The sequence below is a fragment of the Copadichromis virginalis genome, linkage group LG17, assembly GCF_057382275.1.
Source record: "Copadichromis virginalis isolate Kocher_CV1m ecotype Utaka linkage group LG17, C_Virginalis_male_GT1.1, whole genome shotgun sequence".
Lineage (NCBI taxonomy): Eukaryota > Metazoa > Chordata > Actinopteri > Cichliformes > Cichlidae > Copadichromis > Copadichromis virginalis.
In genome coordinates, this window is record NC_140634.1 from 16,222,877 (window position 1) to 16,238,077 (window position 15,201).

At 40.7% G+C, this 15,201-nt stretch overlaps 1 protein-coding gene across 1 annotated transcript in view; it reads right to left on the minus strand.

Annotated features, from left to right (window-relative positions):
• lonp1 (lon peptidase 1, mitochondrial) overlaps positions 1-15,201 on the minus strand; it is a 20,060-nt gene continuing 4,859 nt past the window's right edge. Inside the window, exons 3-21 of the mRNA XM_085437369.1 lie at positions 14,423-14,542; positions 14,114-14,282; positions 11,407-11,520; positions 11,220-11,281; positions 10,762-10,891; positions 10,275-10,358; positions 10,115-10,183; positions 9,122-9,273; positions 7,927-8,065; positions 7,643-7,821; positions 6,882-6,969; positions 5,518-5,640; positions 5,323-5,439; positions 4,599-4,739; positions 4,192-4,357; positions 4,026-4,112; positions 3,672-3,799; positions 2,130-2,294; positions 1-1,596 (exon numbers count right to left, since the gene is read on the minus strand). Of these exons, the coding sequence (XP_085293495.1) occupies positions 1,441-1,596; positions 2,130-2,294; positions 3,672-3,799; positions 4,026-4,112; positions 4,192-4,357; positions 4,599-4,739; positions 5,323-5,439; positions 5,518-5,640; positions 6,882-6,969; positions 7,643-7,821; positions 7,927-8,065; positions 9,122-9,273; positions 10,115-10,183; positions 10,275-10,358; positions 10,762-10,891; positions 11,220-11,281; positions 11,407-11,520; positions 14,114-14,282; positions 14,423-14,542 (2,389 nt within the window). The 3' untranslated portion in view covers positions 1-1,440. The remainder of the gene's footprint in view (positions 1,597-2,129; positions 2,295-3,671; positions 3,800-4,025; positions 4,113-4,191; positions 4,358-4,598; positions 4,740-5,322; positions 5,440-5,517; positions 5,641-6,881; positions 6,970-7,642; positions 7,822-7,926; positions 8,066-9,121; positions 9,274-10,114; positions 10,184-10,274; positions 10,359-10,761; positions 10,892-11,219; positions 11,282-11,406; positions 11,521-14,113; positions 14,283-14,422; positions 14,543-15,201) is intronic.

Genomic DNA, 15,201 nt, shown 5'->3' on the forward strand with positions numbered 1-15,201 from the left:
TTACAAAGTGGCTTAGTCAAAGCCCAGATTTTATTTGCCTTTACCTGTAGGCACAGTTTTAAGGACAAACATGTGTTTCCTTGTCCAGACAAAAAGGAAAAGGCAACAAGTTCTTAATTACTTTTATCCCAAGATTATCTACATTGAGCAAATCTGTAGTGTCTGACATATAACCACACACTTTAAAATACATAATGGATAATACATGTAACATACATAAGCTTCTACTTGTCAGGGTTGCTTGAGTAGCATCAGCAGCTTTTTATTTGACCAAACAGACGCCTGACAGGATGTTAAAGCTAATTTGAACCTGATCTCTTCCACAGAGTTTTCAGTGGGTTATCTTGTGGTGAACTGTTGTATTTGAGATGTACACTGACACTGTGCTAACTGTGTATGGGCTCAATTCAATTCCAATAATAGAATCACAATAGACCTTCGTAGCCACCTTTTTTGCTACAACACTGCATAGGTCTATGACAGTCATATAGCAGAAATTTAAAAAGAAAAAAAAGTTACTTTGAAACTTACTTTAAGTCATTATTTGATGGGTTTTTAACTTTATTAAAAATGCAAAAGAAGGAAGTAGCTTTGGTGCAGAAAAGCTGCGCGAGTTGAAAGTAGAACACTTCATTCTTTGGAATGCTCTGGCATCTATATAGCATTAATCTGAGTGATCAAAGTTTTTTGACACTCCGTTTATCTTTCTCATCATGTCTGATTCAAACTTGACTGTTTGCAACACTTTTGGATCATTTGTTGTCATTTTCATCTAATTACATACTTCCTTTTTTAAAATTATAAAGTTGAAACAAGCACTTTAATTGCTCACCAAGAGTACAAAAGTGGTTTATAAATTCCAGTCTATTTAACTTAATCAAACCATTAAAATGCCCTCACACAGTCAGAGGTGGGCTAGAACAGGCAACAGCATTCAGTTATGTCTGTTTATTGTTGATTTCAACATCATCATCCTGACATCTGGTATACTACAAATGCACAAAATCTATGAAAGAGTCCATCCACAGACCTGGATGAACAAGCTGCCTGGCAGCAAAGTCCTCAATCTGACTTCTGCTAATCAGTGACATGGTCACGTGTCACCGTCACCATTTGACTTTCCGTGTCCATATTTGGCACATTTCAGTTCAGTGTTGTTGTCTCCGTCACAGCTGTACCCACACAGTAAAGGCTTCTATGGTAACCAAAACAGGATCATGTGCGAGTGACCAACAAGGCTGCTGCTCCACTGTGATACTGCAACAGATGATGTAGTGCCAAGTCTCTATAACAGGACCTCAGAGTCCATTCAGTCAAAAAGTAACAAGTTGATTTCACCATGTACGACGAGAATGACACCGCTATTGCTGTTGGGTAATAAATAGGTACCGAGTTGTCAAGTGCCATCAATCTTGGTCAGGTGCTATAGTTGAAAACAGGCTAAGACTCGTTCTGTGGAAAGACGATGGGGTAGATTTGACTGTAGTGATCCACAAAGTGGACCTCCAAGCCCTGAGTGATGTAGTCTGGCAGGTCCGAGAAATCTTTCTTGTTCTCAACTGGAAGGATGATACAGGTCACACCAGCACGACGAGCCTGACAGAGGAGCCAACGACCAAAGTTAACTAAAAGTGATTCCAAGTGATTTCTCTGAAAGTAATCATAATTTTTTGTTCACATGACAGACAGCTAACACACACACACACACACACGCTTCTGGTGACTTGTCCTGGGCTAGTGTAAGCTACATTTCAACACTTATTCAACACAAATAATTGTGTTATTCTGTTAAATGAACACACTTTATTACAGTCTGGCAGAATGGATAAAACTTGTTGCTCAGCTGCCACAATAATGCAACTGTTTCATTATTGTTAGCCACAGACATGACCTGCTAGTATATGGCTAATGTAGCTATCGAGCAATAGCTACTCTTTAAACAGCTAACATTAATATGTGTGCTGGCCATGTTAACATTTATGATACCTCTTCAGAGTTGCTGAAATGGGAGCTGTACTGACCTCAAAATCCTTCATGAAGCTGTTTTGTGAGCATCAATTACTTTAGCTGTTAGTTAATGAACGATATCCATGTTAAAGAAATGAGCAAAGAATATTTGTTGTACATACAGCAATAGTCTTCTCTTTGATCCCTCCTACTGGTAGTATTTTGCCCATCAGAGACACCTCACCAGTCATGGCTACATTCTGACGCACGGGCTTGTTGATTGCCAGGGACAAGAGTGCCGTGACAATAGTGCAACCAGCGCTTGGTCCATCTTTTGGAGTTGCCCCCTAGAAACAAGTGAAAATAGACAGGAATGAGCACTGCCAGCCACAGTTCAGTTCTACCATTATCGCAAGAAGCATCAGCAGGATATTTCTGGTTCATGCATTCATTACATTATTATTGTAGGCTGTAGGCTAAAAAGTCCCTTATAGCTTTTATCTTTCTTGCTGCAGCAAGGCTTTTAACTGACACTAACAGAAGTTAGAACTAATTAATTAGTTGCTTTATATTATTATTTTATTTTAAATAATCAGGCCCCATCTTATCTTAATGACCTCATAGTACCATATCAGATAAGATAAGATATTTTATTTTATTCTATTCTGTACAGTTGTGTACTGTATTTATTCTTATTGTATTCTAATTTTTGCCTCATAACTTTTGCACTGTCCACTTCCTGCTGTGACAAAACAAATTTCCCACGTGTGGGACTAATAAAGGTTATCTTATCTTATATCACCCCATTAGAGCACATTACTCTCAGACTGCAGGCTTACTTGTTGTTCCTAGAGTATTTAAAAATAGAATTGGAGGCAGAGCCTTCAGCTTCAGCCCCCTCGAATAGAATAGAATAGAATAGAATAGAATAGAATAGAATAGCCCTTTATTGTCATCGTACATGTACAACGAAATTATGGGTGCTGCATGCCAACTGTGTGGGAATAAAATATAAATGGTAGACAGGAGGAATAAATAATAAGCAGGAGAAATGCATACAAACAATAGACGACCACAAATTGGAGAACAAAGTGCTTGGAAGCAGTGGAAAAGGACTTGGTCTGAGTATAGAGTCTGTGTGTGAGTGACCTTAGTGATGAAGGTTACTCAGACCATGATCAGATTGGTGAGGTGGGTGGGTAGGAGTGGAGTGTAGGGTGGGCAGTGTTTGTTAACAGTCCGAATGGCCCAGGGGAAGAAGTTGTTTGTGAGTCTGGAGGTCGCCTGTGCACCTGTTCTCTCTTCCCAGTCAGGATTCAGGAGACAGACACCATCTCTACTTTTAAGATTAGACTTCAGACTTTCCTTTTTGCTAAAGCATATAGTTAGGGCTGGATTAGGTGACCCTGAATCCTGCAATAGGTGTAGGCTGCTGCTGGATTCTCATGATGCACTCAGTCAGTCAGTCTAACCTAATTGGTTGTGGCAGACGGCCTCCCCCTCTGAGCCTGGCTCTGCTCAAGGTTTCTTCCCATTAAAAGGCTTTTCTTCCTCCCACTGTCATCAAAATACTTGGTCATACCGCACCACCTTATTGTTGGGGTTTTCTCTGCAGTGTTGTAGGGTCTTTACCTTACAATATAAAACCCCTTGAGACAACTGTTGTGATTTGGCGCTTTATAAAATTTAAAATAAAATGGAACTGAAATGAAATAAATGGTTACCTCAGGGACGTGCAGATGCAGGTGGGAGTTGATGAGGAAGTGATTCTCCGGTTCCTGAGTCATAAGGAATGCTCTGGCGAAGGTTGAAGCGATCTTCGCACTTTCCTTCATAACATCACCCAGCTGACCTGCAGGAGAGCCACATCTTTAGTATCAGTTTACCTGCATTTGTTAAGGATCATGTTTTTAAAACCTCTGAAATGGTTTGAAGACTTTCTAACTCTGTTTCTCCTATGACCAATACACAAAGCTCAGATTACGTTTGTAAAGGACTAACTGAGGGAAGAATGTTTTTTCCTACACCCACACACTGTTTTCAATGCGGTGGCGCAAGATGGGAAACTCCTGACAGACCTGTGACCTCCAATGAGCCCTCTCCTTTAGAGTCCGCTCCTCCTGGAGGCCGGCGGAGTGAAGTCTCGATGAACAGCGTCGATCCTCCTGCACAGGAGATAAATGCACACTCAGTACAGGTAACTTTTGCTGGTGCTGTGTGTGCGTGTGTCTCTCTCTTTCTCACCCATTGCGGTCCAAGCCAGCCCCATAACCACTCCCGGTGGAGTGACATCATACATCCGATCAACTGTGAAAATAGGTTTACCCACAAACTCCTGCAGGTTTTCAGGAGTGACCATCACTCCGGTTTGTTCACCATTCACAATACAGAACGCCACCTTACGGAAAACCTGTGGGCAATAAATGAAGAACAATAAGGAGATAAATAATAGATTAAAAAAAAGGATGACACAGAAAAAAAAAATCATTTTTGGCACAACTGCTATTAAAATGAAAAAGGATGTTTTTGTCACAAAGAACCAGCAACTACATACACACATTATATTCATACCACTACTCCCAGCAAAGAAGTCTTTAGCTTCTGTTACAAGCAGAATGTTGTTTTCTGAGTGCACTTTTACAATATTTTACCTTTTCAACTTGTTTCTGTAGGTTCCTGACTCCAGACTCCCTACAGTACTGCTTGATGAGCAGACAGAGAGCATCAGATGAGATTGAAGCCTTCTCCTCTGTCAGACCACAGAGTGAGCGCAGCTGTGGCACCAAGTAACGCTACACACAGAAATGAAAAAACAAACAAAAAAAAATACTCTGAGGTTGAGCCAAAAGAAAAGAAAACGCTAATATGCAATGCCCGCCCATCCATCCATCTCTTCCACTTATTAAAGGACGTGTCCACTACCCGCAGGAGGTGCTGTAGGGTCGGGTGCACTGTCTATGCTGGGCGGCGGCCAAGGGCAGAAACCTTGTGTCAAAATCATTATTTCAAGTTTACAATACATGGGATGCAAAGCCCAAATATTGAGATTTCCCCTAAATATTAAGCTACACTGGGCTAGCTCTTTAATTAATTCTGAGTGATCATATTTATCCTAAACATTTCTATTCTGATGGTAATTAAAATAGTTAAATTAAATCAAACTGAACTGAAGTAACTGGCACTACACTGGGAGCAAGAGCTTGTGGAATGGTTTAAAGAAGATTAAAAGTTCACATCATATTCTGTCACCTTCGCCGTTATTACACCACCACAATGAAAACACCCACTGTGGTAATATATTTAAACAAACTGTGTTCATCCCTTAACAGAGCTTTACAGACATTGTAACGTGTAACCCGCATTTGCAGATTTTACCTCAGCAATAGCCAGTTTCTCCTGAGCCACATATCCAGAAACGTTGATCATCTCCATTCTATCCCTGAGTGGGTCTGGGATGGTGTCTATCACATTGGCCGTGCAAATAAACAAAACCTTTACAGGAGGAGAGACGGTGCACATTAAAACCACATATTATGAGGAGCTGTGGAGCACTCGTTACACAGTACCTACCTTTGACAAATCGACAGGAACATCCAGGTAGTGATCAAGAAAGTTGGCATTCTGCTCAGGGTCCAGGAGCTCCAGCAGAGCAGAGGATGGATCGCCCTGGTAACCACGACCCATCTTATCAACCTGGTAATGACACGGTATGAACATCATCACATCATTTTATACCAGTTATATAACTATTGATGAAACTTGGAAACCAACAACTCCATGCCAACCGGTTAGATCACAAAATCAGTGCACAAGGTTCACTTGCAGACCTGGCCTGACAGTTTGGATCCATGAAAATAATCATTTGAAACATGCTGTATAACCAGATATTTGGATGGCAAGAGGAATTTGGAGTAAATTTTGACCAGGATATGTCCTATGTGCATATTAAATATTTTCTAAATATGTAGGACTGCTTTCTGTCTTTGGTGTAATATTGTTATAATTAGACAAATATTGTTTTAGAACAGTGCTGAAAAACTAGTTAATCCCTTTTTTACTTAATAGGATGTAATAATTAAAGAATTGCTCTAAAATCTCCTTGGAAAGCCTTTGGCTGAGCCAGAACAAGGACGCACTGTTGCCTCACAGCAAGATGGCCGGGGTTTGAACGCATCATCTGGGCAGGACACTTCTATGTGCATTATCCTAATGTCTGCGTGGGTTAAAAACAATCAGTTTTATTTCTATAGCACCAAATCACAACAACTGTCGCCTCAACGCACTTTACATTGTAAGGTAAAAAGGCTAGTTTAATACCGAAAAAAGAGAGAACCCCAACAATCAGATGACCTCCTATGTGAGATAAAACTTTATGATTGCACTATGAAACACCTGTCTAAAGTTACGTTAATTAAATGGGCTACACAGATAAACTATCCCTCAACGTGTGTTGTAGCAGGAACAGGACGTGATACTGTATCAGCTCAGCAAAGTGAAAAAAAAAAAAAGTAAAAAATATGACAGAGCAGAGCAGTATGAAGCCTGAGCTTCTACTTTACCCAGCCTATAAACTATCACACTGCTGTTTGACTTACTGATGGTCCCTGAACAGATCTCTCAAACTGCTGTCAGCAAAACAACTCAGTGGCTTTAAATTAATTTGACAGTTTCTCCTTTTACTGACTGGGCATTTTTTGATATAGAGTGCATGATTTTAGCACTGCCACGAACAATATACTACAGAACGTTATAGTTATAGATGTCATTCAGTGCCAGATTATATGAAGCAAAAATATCCGTTTATCAAAGTGAAGCTAAAACATCGTATCAGCACAAAAATCACACATGAACAGTTGGCCTTCATATTAATGTTGCTTTGGTTACGTTATGCTGAAATCAACAGACAACTACAAGAGCATCATCACAACACTCACCTCATCTATCAGCACCAGAGGATTTTCCGTTTTGGTTTTCTTCAGACACTGAATTATCTTTCCCGGCATTGCTCCAACATATGTCCGTCTGGATACACACACATGCAATTTTTACAGTGAGTGATTTGTATCGTCTTCCTCAAAATGAAAGTTGAATTGTTGCCATTTGGACACAGAGGAGAAGACCAGGACACACTGTGGATGTTTCCATTAATCCGTAAGAGATCTACAATTACAGAAGGTCTTAAACTGGTTCAGAGACACACAGAGAGGCAACCTGAAAGCGGCATCCAGCCAAATCTAATTCAGGGAAGATTTCACTTTTCCTTTATAAAGTCAAGCAGCCAATAAGTTATTACTCTACCATTCGTACCTGTTCATCAGTGCCATCCCTCATGTCAGCAGGAAAGCAGAGAACGTTAAAGTTAAAGTTACTAGCAAAGCGCCGCCCTATCATTTTTCATTCCATAGTTAGTAGTGACATAAAAAAATCCACCATGATTACAAATTTTGGTGAAGAATACACTAATACTGGCCAATTAAAACAACTAAACGACTCAATCCACAGCACTCCAAGTTTTTTGTTGCTTGGATGTGTGCACAGTTGCCTTTTTTGATCTTGATTTGCATCCCATCATAGTCCATCACATTTAATTCTACCATTATCTGCCCTTGTGCAGGATGCCACCTTCTCTGCACATGATACTGACAATGTAATCCAGGATAAGGTCTCTCAGAAATAACAGTAGCACAGATCATACCTGTGCCCCTTGATCTCAGCCACATCTGTCATGCCTCCCACGCTGAACCTGAAGTATTCTCTGTTGAGAGCTCTGGCTATCGAGCGGGCGATGGAGGTCTTTCCTACACCTGGAGGACCGTAGAAACACAAGATCTTCCCCTGGGTGGTGCCACGAAGCTGGCTCACTGCTATAAATTCCTGTAAAAAGAAAGATGTTCATTTCTATAAAAAAGGATCCACTGTTCTGTGGGTGTGGATATATCTGATGTATCAAATACAGAGTATTAGAGTGTGTGTGCGTACCAGTATGCGTTTCTTAACATCATCCATTCCATAATGGTCTTCTTCCAGGACTTCTTTCGCTCTGTCCAGTAACAAGTTCTCTTCACTGTTGGTACCCCAGGGCATGCTGGTCAGCCAGTCTAGATAGTTGCGGGTTACACTGAAACAAACAGTAGATTCCTGATTATTGCAAATAGTCAATAAAACAAGCAGATGGACAGCCAATGTTAAAACAGATGGAGCTTTGCTACACGGAGACGTAGTTATGAGCAGCATATGAATAAAACGTTTGACAACATTAAGCCCATTAAGTTATTTTTAACAGATGCCGTATGCAGCCAAACTTTAAAACATTGTAATACCTAAAATGGAAATAAACAGTTCATTCTGAAAGACCTGTGGTTTTTCTCTTTTGAATATTTATTGTTTTTATCTAATTACTCAATTGATCGATGGACTAATCGAGAGATTACTCAGTTACTAAAATAATCAATAGCTGCTGCCCTAACTGAGATTTCCTTTCTCATAAATGTTCTCGTTTCTTTATTTTGTTCTTCTCTCCTTTGTCTCTCTTTACGTAAGCTCGTCATACTGTCTCGACTCATTTACTTCATTTAAACTCAAAGCGAAAGAGGACCAAGGAGAAAGGAGGCTGCCAGGGGAGCTGTGACTGGAGACAAACGGGTGTTCGCTTTGTGACGTCTTTTATACACCAGTAATGTATAAGAGTGGTGTGACACACAGCTGGAGTGCACGAAATATGGTGGGAGCAGAACTACATCAAATAAAATGCAAAACACATCACACCTACCTGATGTTTCTATAAAACTGCAGCTAAAAAGCAAAGATGCCTCATTTTGTTAGAAAATGGAGCGATAAAAGGAAGTGAGGGTGCGCGACCCAAGTCTCCAAGGTAACGTGTTAGCCAGGAGACTGTTTTAGTGATTGGGTTCGTTAGATACTGCATAAGTGCAAATACCAATGCAATCGCGCACACGCACCATGGAGCAAAGAGGGGTTCAGATAACACGTGTTAAAGTATCCTTAGCCAAACTCTGCTTCCTCTTCCTCTGTTCTATTTTCCAATAGCATAACTACATAAACTACATTTCCCTCTATTCTGTTTAGTAGTTTTCAAGTTGACTCCTGTTTTTTTTTTAGTGTAAAGTGGTATTGTGGTTCAAAGGCCTTTGAAGACTAAAACAAGACGACTAACTTGAACTCTGATGAATGGTTGTCCAGAAGACCCAGCTTGTTGAGTTCTTCGTTGATCACATCCATTATATGCTGAGGGACCATCCTATCTTTCAGTCTTTCACGAAACTTCTCCTCAATAGCATCTTTGTCCTCCTTTTCCAGACCCAGCTCCTAATGACAAAAACACAGAATATTTTATGAGCCACATCTTCACACACCTGCATCCACGGCGCATGCTCCTACTGTACTCTGAGTGCAGCTCACATTTTCTTTGCCTATGATAAAGATAAAATTATGCATTTAAATCTGAAACTGTGTATGCACCTGCCAAGAGAACAATACCAAAAGCATATAAATGGAAAATATGGTTCAAAGTACACCAGACAGGTGATTTGATGTAGTATCCAGTCAGTTTTCAATTACGTCATGCTGTAGTACCTGGTACTTTTTTAGTACCTGCTCGCCCGGGGTTCCAAGCGATACGAGCAGGTGCTAAAATGTGACGTCAGACGACTACATGCCACTACATGGCTGATCATTTGATGAGTTCCCAAAAATCAAATCTGCCATTTTTGAAACCTGAAAACAAGAAATGGCTACAAAAACATCGCCATGATCCCAGAGAATTACAAAATGCCACAGACCGAGCTGCAGGTATATTCTTGCCTCAACGTCCACCTTTGTTGTAGCATTTGTGTCGCATACTAATTACCTCGCGGGACGCTCTGACGACATGTGTGTCAGATAGCACTGTTTGTAAAAGAAAACCGGTCGATCTAAGTTGAATCGTGGCGAGTCGATCGGAGTAGGTACTAACGGAAAAGGTGCTTTAGGTGTCAGCTGTGCCGGATTGAGACTATTGGCTTGTAAGACGTGTCTTAACAGTATGCTGACAGTTGACTGCTGAAAGTCCCCAGAGTTTTTGAGAGCCCAAGTGTTTCTCCTGAATGACTTTGGGTCTGTCAGGCAAAGGGAAGACAGAGGTGGTCTGTCACAGATTAGTCTGGTGTACCTTCTTAATGATCTTGAGCTGCTCCTGCAGCAGGTACTTCCTATGGGTCTGTTTGATCTTCTCTTCCACCTGAGAACATAGAAGAGACACGGATGAATGGCCAAGGGTAACAACCTAAGCAGAAGTTATTTAATACTTCAACATTATGATGACGTCTGACCTCACGACCCAAGCGCTGCTGTAGCTTACTCAGCTCGTACTCCTTCTTGAGTAAAGACAGAGCCTTGTAGAGACGTTTCGGGATCTGCATGGACACAGAAACAGGACTCAATGAACTGCACACAAAACTTTTAATGAACAGAACTCTGCAACACTGATTTCATGAAATAGAACAGCAGAGTTGGAGATGACGTTTCTGTAGTAATCTCTCAGTAACAAAAAAACAAAAAACGCTGCTTTCTTGATTTATTATTATTTTGTATGAGAAAAGCGTTTCTTAATAAGTCTGTACACACGCATAAACGAGGGTATTAGAATCAAATAAAGACACTCCACTCAGAGTTGAAAATCAACTGGACACTATTAGTGTATCAAAAAACAAGTTTTAGGATAAGAAAAGGAGTCACGAGTTAGCACATCACTGGTTGCTCTGGAAAATGCTCACACACTGAGTGTCATAAAGGTCTATAAGCAGGCAGACTGCTCACATTAGTCTCCTCCAGGACGTCTTGTAGTTCATGCGATTCAGCTCCCGTCAGAGCTGCTCCCATATCGCTGAGATAGATGGGGTTATCAACCACACGCTGACCAGCCTGCATCATCTGAAGGACCGACTCTCTGGTTCACACACAAACAAGCACATTTCAGAAAACGTCCCTTTCATCAATACTACAGTTGGATTTTGTTTTCATCCCGACAGCCTGGTACTAATATAAACATCTGACTTTAAAGTGTTTTCATTGGCAAATTAGAAAACAGCCTAATTCAGCATCAGCTGAAAAGGTGCACCGAGCACAGATTGCCTGGAAATTGCTTTAAGATGTTGAACACCCTTACTAGGTTTATAGAATGGAAACCTGAAACTACAAGCAGTATAAAGTAAAAAAGTAAAGTAAAATGAAAGTTTACAGATTGCATATGATAAAACTGAAATGGTAGAACTGACCTGTAGAGGGGGTTAAGTGCAATGATGTCTCTGATGGTCTTTACTATCTCTGCTGTCAGCGCCTGTAGAACACATGACATTACAGACGTGTGTGTTAAAGAATGACAAACAGTTTAATTTTTTTTTTTTTTTAATCACTTGATTGAAGATGATGTAATAACGCGCTACTTTGATGCGTTTTCTGTACCTTGACCTCCTCGGTGACGGTGAACTGTTCATGCTGAACATTGTCCACTTCGACCATCAGGATGTTGGAGGAGGGCAAAGGTTGAAGCTCTGGACTCAGGTCTGCCTCTGATATCTGAATAGAACAAAAATAATTACTATCAATGTGGAAAGAACTGTAAACTATAAATATTACTATACCCATCACTAATGACACATTATCAAAACCAAGATGCACAGCTTGGTGGACACTGACTGAGCCAAATAGTTTCAAACCATCCTTAACAAATGTAGGTCATGTTGAAAGCTTACACACTTCTATAAAAGGAACTTCTTCTTTTTTTTTTTTTATTTACTTAAGCTGCCAATGTACCCTCTGCTGTGGTTGCTTCATGCACCGCCGCATCATCATCACACAGATGCAGTGATTTATACCCCCAGTTAAGAAGCAAGAAGTCGCTGCAGTATTCTGTTAAACAATAGGTGTCGCCACTCAGATAAAACTGTCTAGCAGGACAAGCACAGACATGAGTCCACTGTCAGAGGACATAAGAAGATCATTTGTAACGTGACTAAAGCTGTTTCTGTGATGAGCTCTGAAACCTGACTGAAACTCTTCAAATAAGCCATTCCTCCACAGATGATCTGTTAGCTGTTCAGCAACTACTCTTTCAAGGACTTTTGAGATAAAAGGAAGATTGGCCTATAATTGGCTAAGACTGCTGGGTCAAGACATGGCTTTTTAAGTAAAGGTTTAACTACAGCCAGCTTGAAGGCCTGTGATACATAGCCGATTGTTAGAGATAGGTTGATCATATTTAAGATTGAAGCATTAATTAATGGCAGGACTTCTTTGAGCAGTTTTGTAGGAATGGGGTCTAAAAGACACGTTGATGGTTTGGAGGAAGTCATTAGTTAACTCAGAAAGAAGATCAATTGGAGAAAAAGAGTCTAAATACATACCAGTGGAACAGAAAGCAACTGTACATAATGTTATGTCTGTGAGATGATTAATATGAGTAATTTTTTCTCTAAAGGTTAATTTTTTTGTGAAGAAGTTCATGAAGTCATTACTAGTTAAGGTTAAAGGGATGTTTGGCTAAAACAGCACTCTGACTTTTTGTCAGCCTGGCTACAGTGCTGAAGAGAAACCTGGGGTTGTTCTTATTTTCCTCAATTAGTGAAGAATAGTAAGATGTTCTGGCTTTATGGAGGGCTTTCTTATAAAGCTGAAAACTATTTCCAAATGATGATCTTCTAAGTTTGCGATATGCCATTTCCTCTCCAGCTTACGAGCTACCTACTTTAAGGTGCGTGTATGAGAGTTATACCAGAGAGTCAAGTACGTCAGATTTGAGGCTCTATTGTTCACAGGAGCTACAGTATCCAGAGTCGTACGTAGTGAGGAGTTAAAATTATAAACAAGATAATCAACCTCTCTTGCAGTAGTGTTCAGGTAGCTGCTCTGCTCTGTGTTGTTCCAGGGCAAGATGATAACAGCGGGTGGATTATATCCTTAAACTTAGTTACAGCAGGTTCAGAAAGACATCTACTGTAATGAACTCTACTCCTCACTGCTGTGTGATCAATTATTTTAAATTGAAATGTTATTAGGAAATGATCAGACAAGAAAGGGGTTTTCAAGAAACTCTTACAATGTTCAGTTTCTATATCATATGTTACAACAAGATCTAGAGTGTGATTAAATCATAAGCACCGATTTCAAACTGCTCCAACATCTTCCTCTGTGTATGTCTCTGAGCTTCTGTTCAGGATTAATATTAAAATGGAGCTAAACCATAACCGTACAGTTGTATCTTCAACCCGGCTCAAGATGTGCACAACCGACCGACGGGACACAAAGATTGTGTCTCACGACGCAGGGTGTGTGAAAATCGTCAAGCGACACCTACGACACAAGCAACACGGCAATGTGAAAACGCCTTACACTGTGATTATATACATTTGGGGGAAATCTGATCAAACCTGCCATGCTTTTTTATAGCAGGTTTAGTGTGCTTGTGAACCCTGTGCTTAGAAACGATGCTGGTTTAGTCTATATGTGGTTACCTTGAAGTTTCCTGCAGTTAGGCATGTGCAAGGAAGCATTGCCTAAACAATGCGACTGTGTTGGTTTAACCTCAGGCGTTCCTGTTAATGACTTTTTCTTTGTACTGTTTTGCTTACACATAACTTTATGTAAAAGCACGCCCCCTTGGACCACCGCATACAGTTGATAGTGGTGCAACGGATCAAAAATCTCACAGGATCGCGGTTTTAAGTCACGGATCGGATCAATTTTCGGATCAGCAAAAACAAAAATTCGACTCGCCATTTACTTATTTAAGTATTTTTGCCTATTAAAAAACATTCAACTGAAGACTCATTCCACTCACTTATATAAAAACAAATTAAGGTGCAATATGGACATTATGGACCATGCTGGGCATCCTCTGCACACGGCCATAAACAACCAGAGGAGTCTGTTCAGTGACAGGTTGCTTCTCCCAAAGTTAAGGACCAGCAGACTTAAAAAGTGGAGTGGGATCCGTTCGGATTTCAGAAAACTTCAACCGTGATCCGTTGCACCACTGGCAGTTAATTTAAAGCCGAGACAACTTAAGAAGAGGTCCAAAAGAAAATGAACGCTGTGGTGAAATGAATCTTTGTGTCCTTCTCTCGACTGCGTGCATAGAAGGCATATGTGATATTAGGCTCCTGTTTCTCACCTTGTCCTCAAGCTGCTCTGGCAGAGAACTGAGATGGTCCTTGCGGCTGCGTTTGGTTTTGCGTCTTTGTGTAGGTTTCTGGTGGGACTCTGGCTCAGACTCCAACTCTGACACAGTTGAAGCTATTTCCTCTTCAGGCTCCACCTGCAGCTGTTTTGTGATCCGGATCCTTACAGCCCAGATGATATACAGAAGAAATAACATACATACTCATAAGTGAGAGCACTGTCTCCAGAGTTCTAATGAAACCAATCCCTATGCCCTTTAACCTAAAATTTCTCACCCACCAGTAATAGCAGTACATCTAACCTGCGGTGTCCCATGACAATCATCCTCAGCTTGTCTCCCAAGTCCTGCATCTCATGAATCTGAACAAAGGTTCCTGTGGTGTAGATGGCATCTATAGACTCCACTACATCCGACTCGTTACTGCAACAGACAGAAAGACGTGTTTACTATCAAAACACCAGACAGAGAGCAGGTCTCTTAAATGGACTTGTCCAGGAAAATGAAACAATGCTTTTATCAGGTGGATAAATTGGTCAGTCAGTCACCTAGACTGCAGAAACACAAAACAACCTGGTTGTTAAATCAAAGGTAAGGCAGACGCAGAGAAACGCAGCCGCAAACGCTGAAGCATCTACGATGGCAGAAGCACAAACCGAAATGGTCATCACACCAAAAATAACAATCTTGCAAAGACCAAAAAATGAGCTTGAAAAAGCCAGAAGACCAAATCCTGAAAAGTCTCCTGTGGCACAAGCTCAAAATGAAATGTTGGTGAAACCAAAGAAAACAAAAAAGCAAAAAGTGGCTGAAGAACCAAGAAGACCAATTACTCGGGCATATGCCTGCGCTCTTGTTGAAGCTCAAAACAACATAGGTGATGGAACAAACCCGAGAAATAAAGAAATGCAAGAAAACACTGAAGCCACTTCTGAAAGGGAAAAAGCTGAATCCCTCACTATCTCAAAAGCAAAGGAGGACATAAATATGGAGAGAGAGGGAAACGTGAATAACCCCAGCAGACCAAACCCTGGGCCTAATGGAGAGACTTGGCAATATCAGCCCAATCCCAGATTTAGACC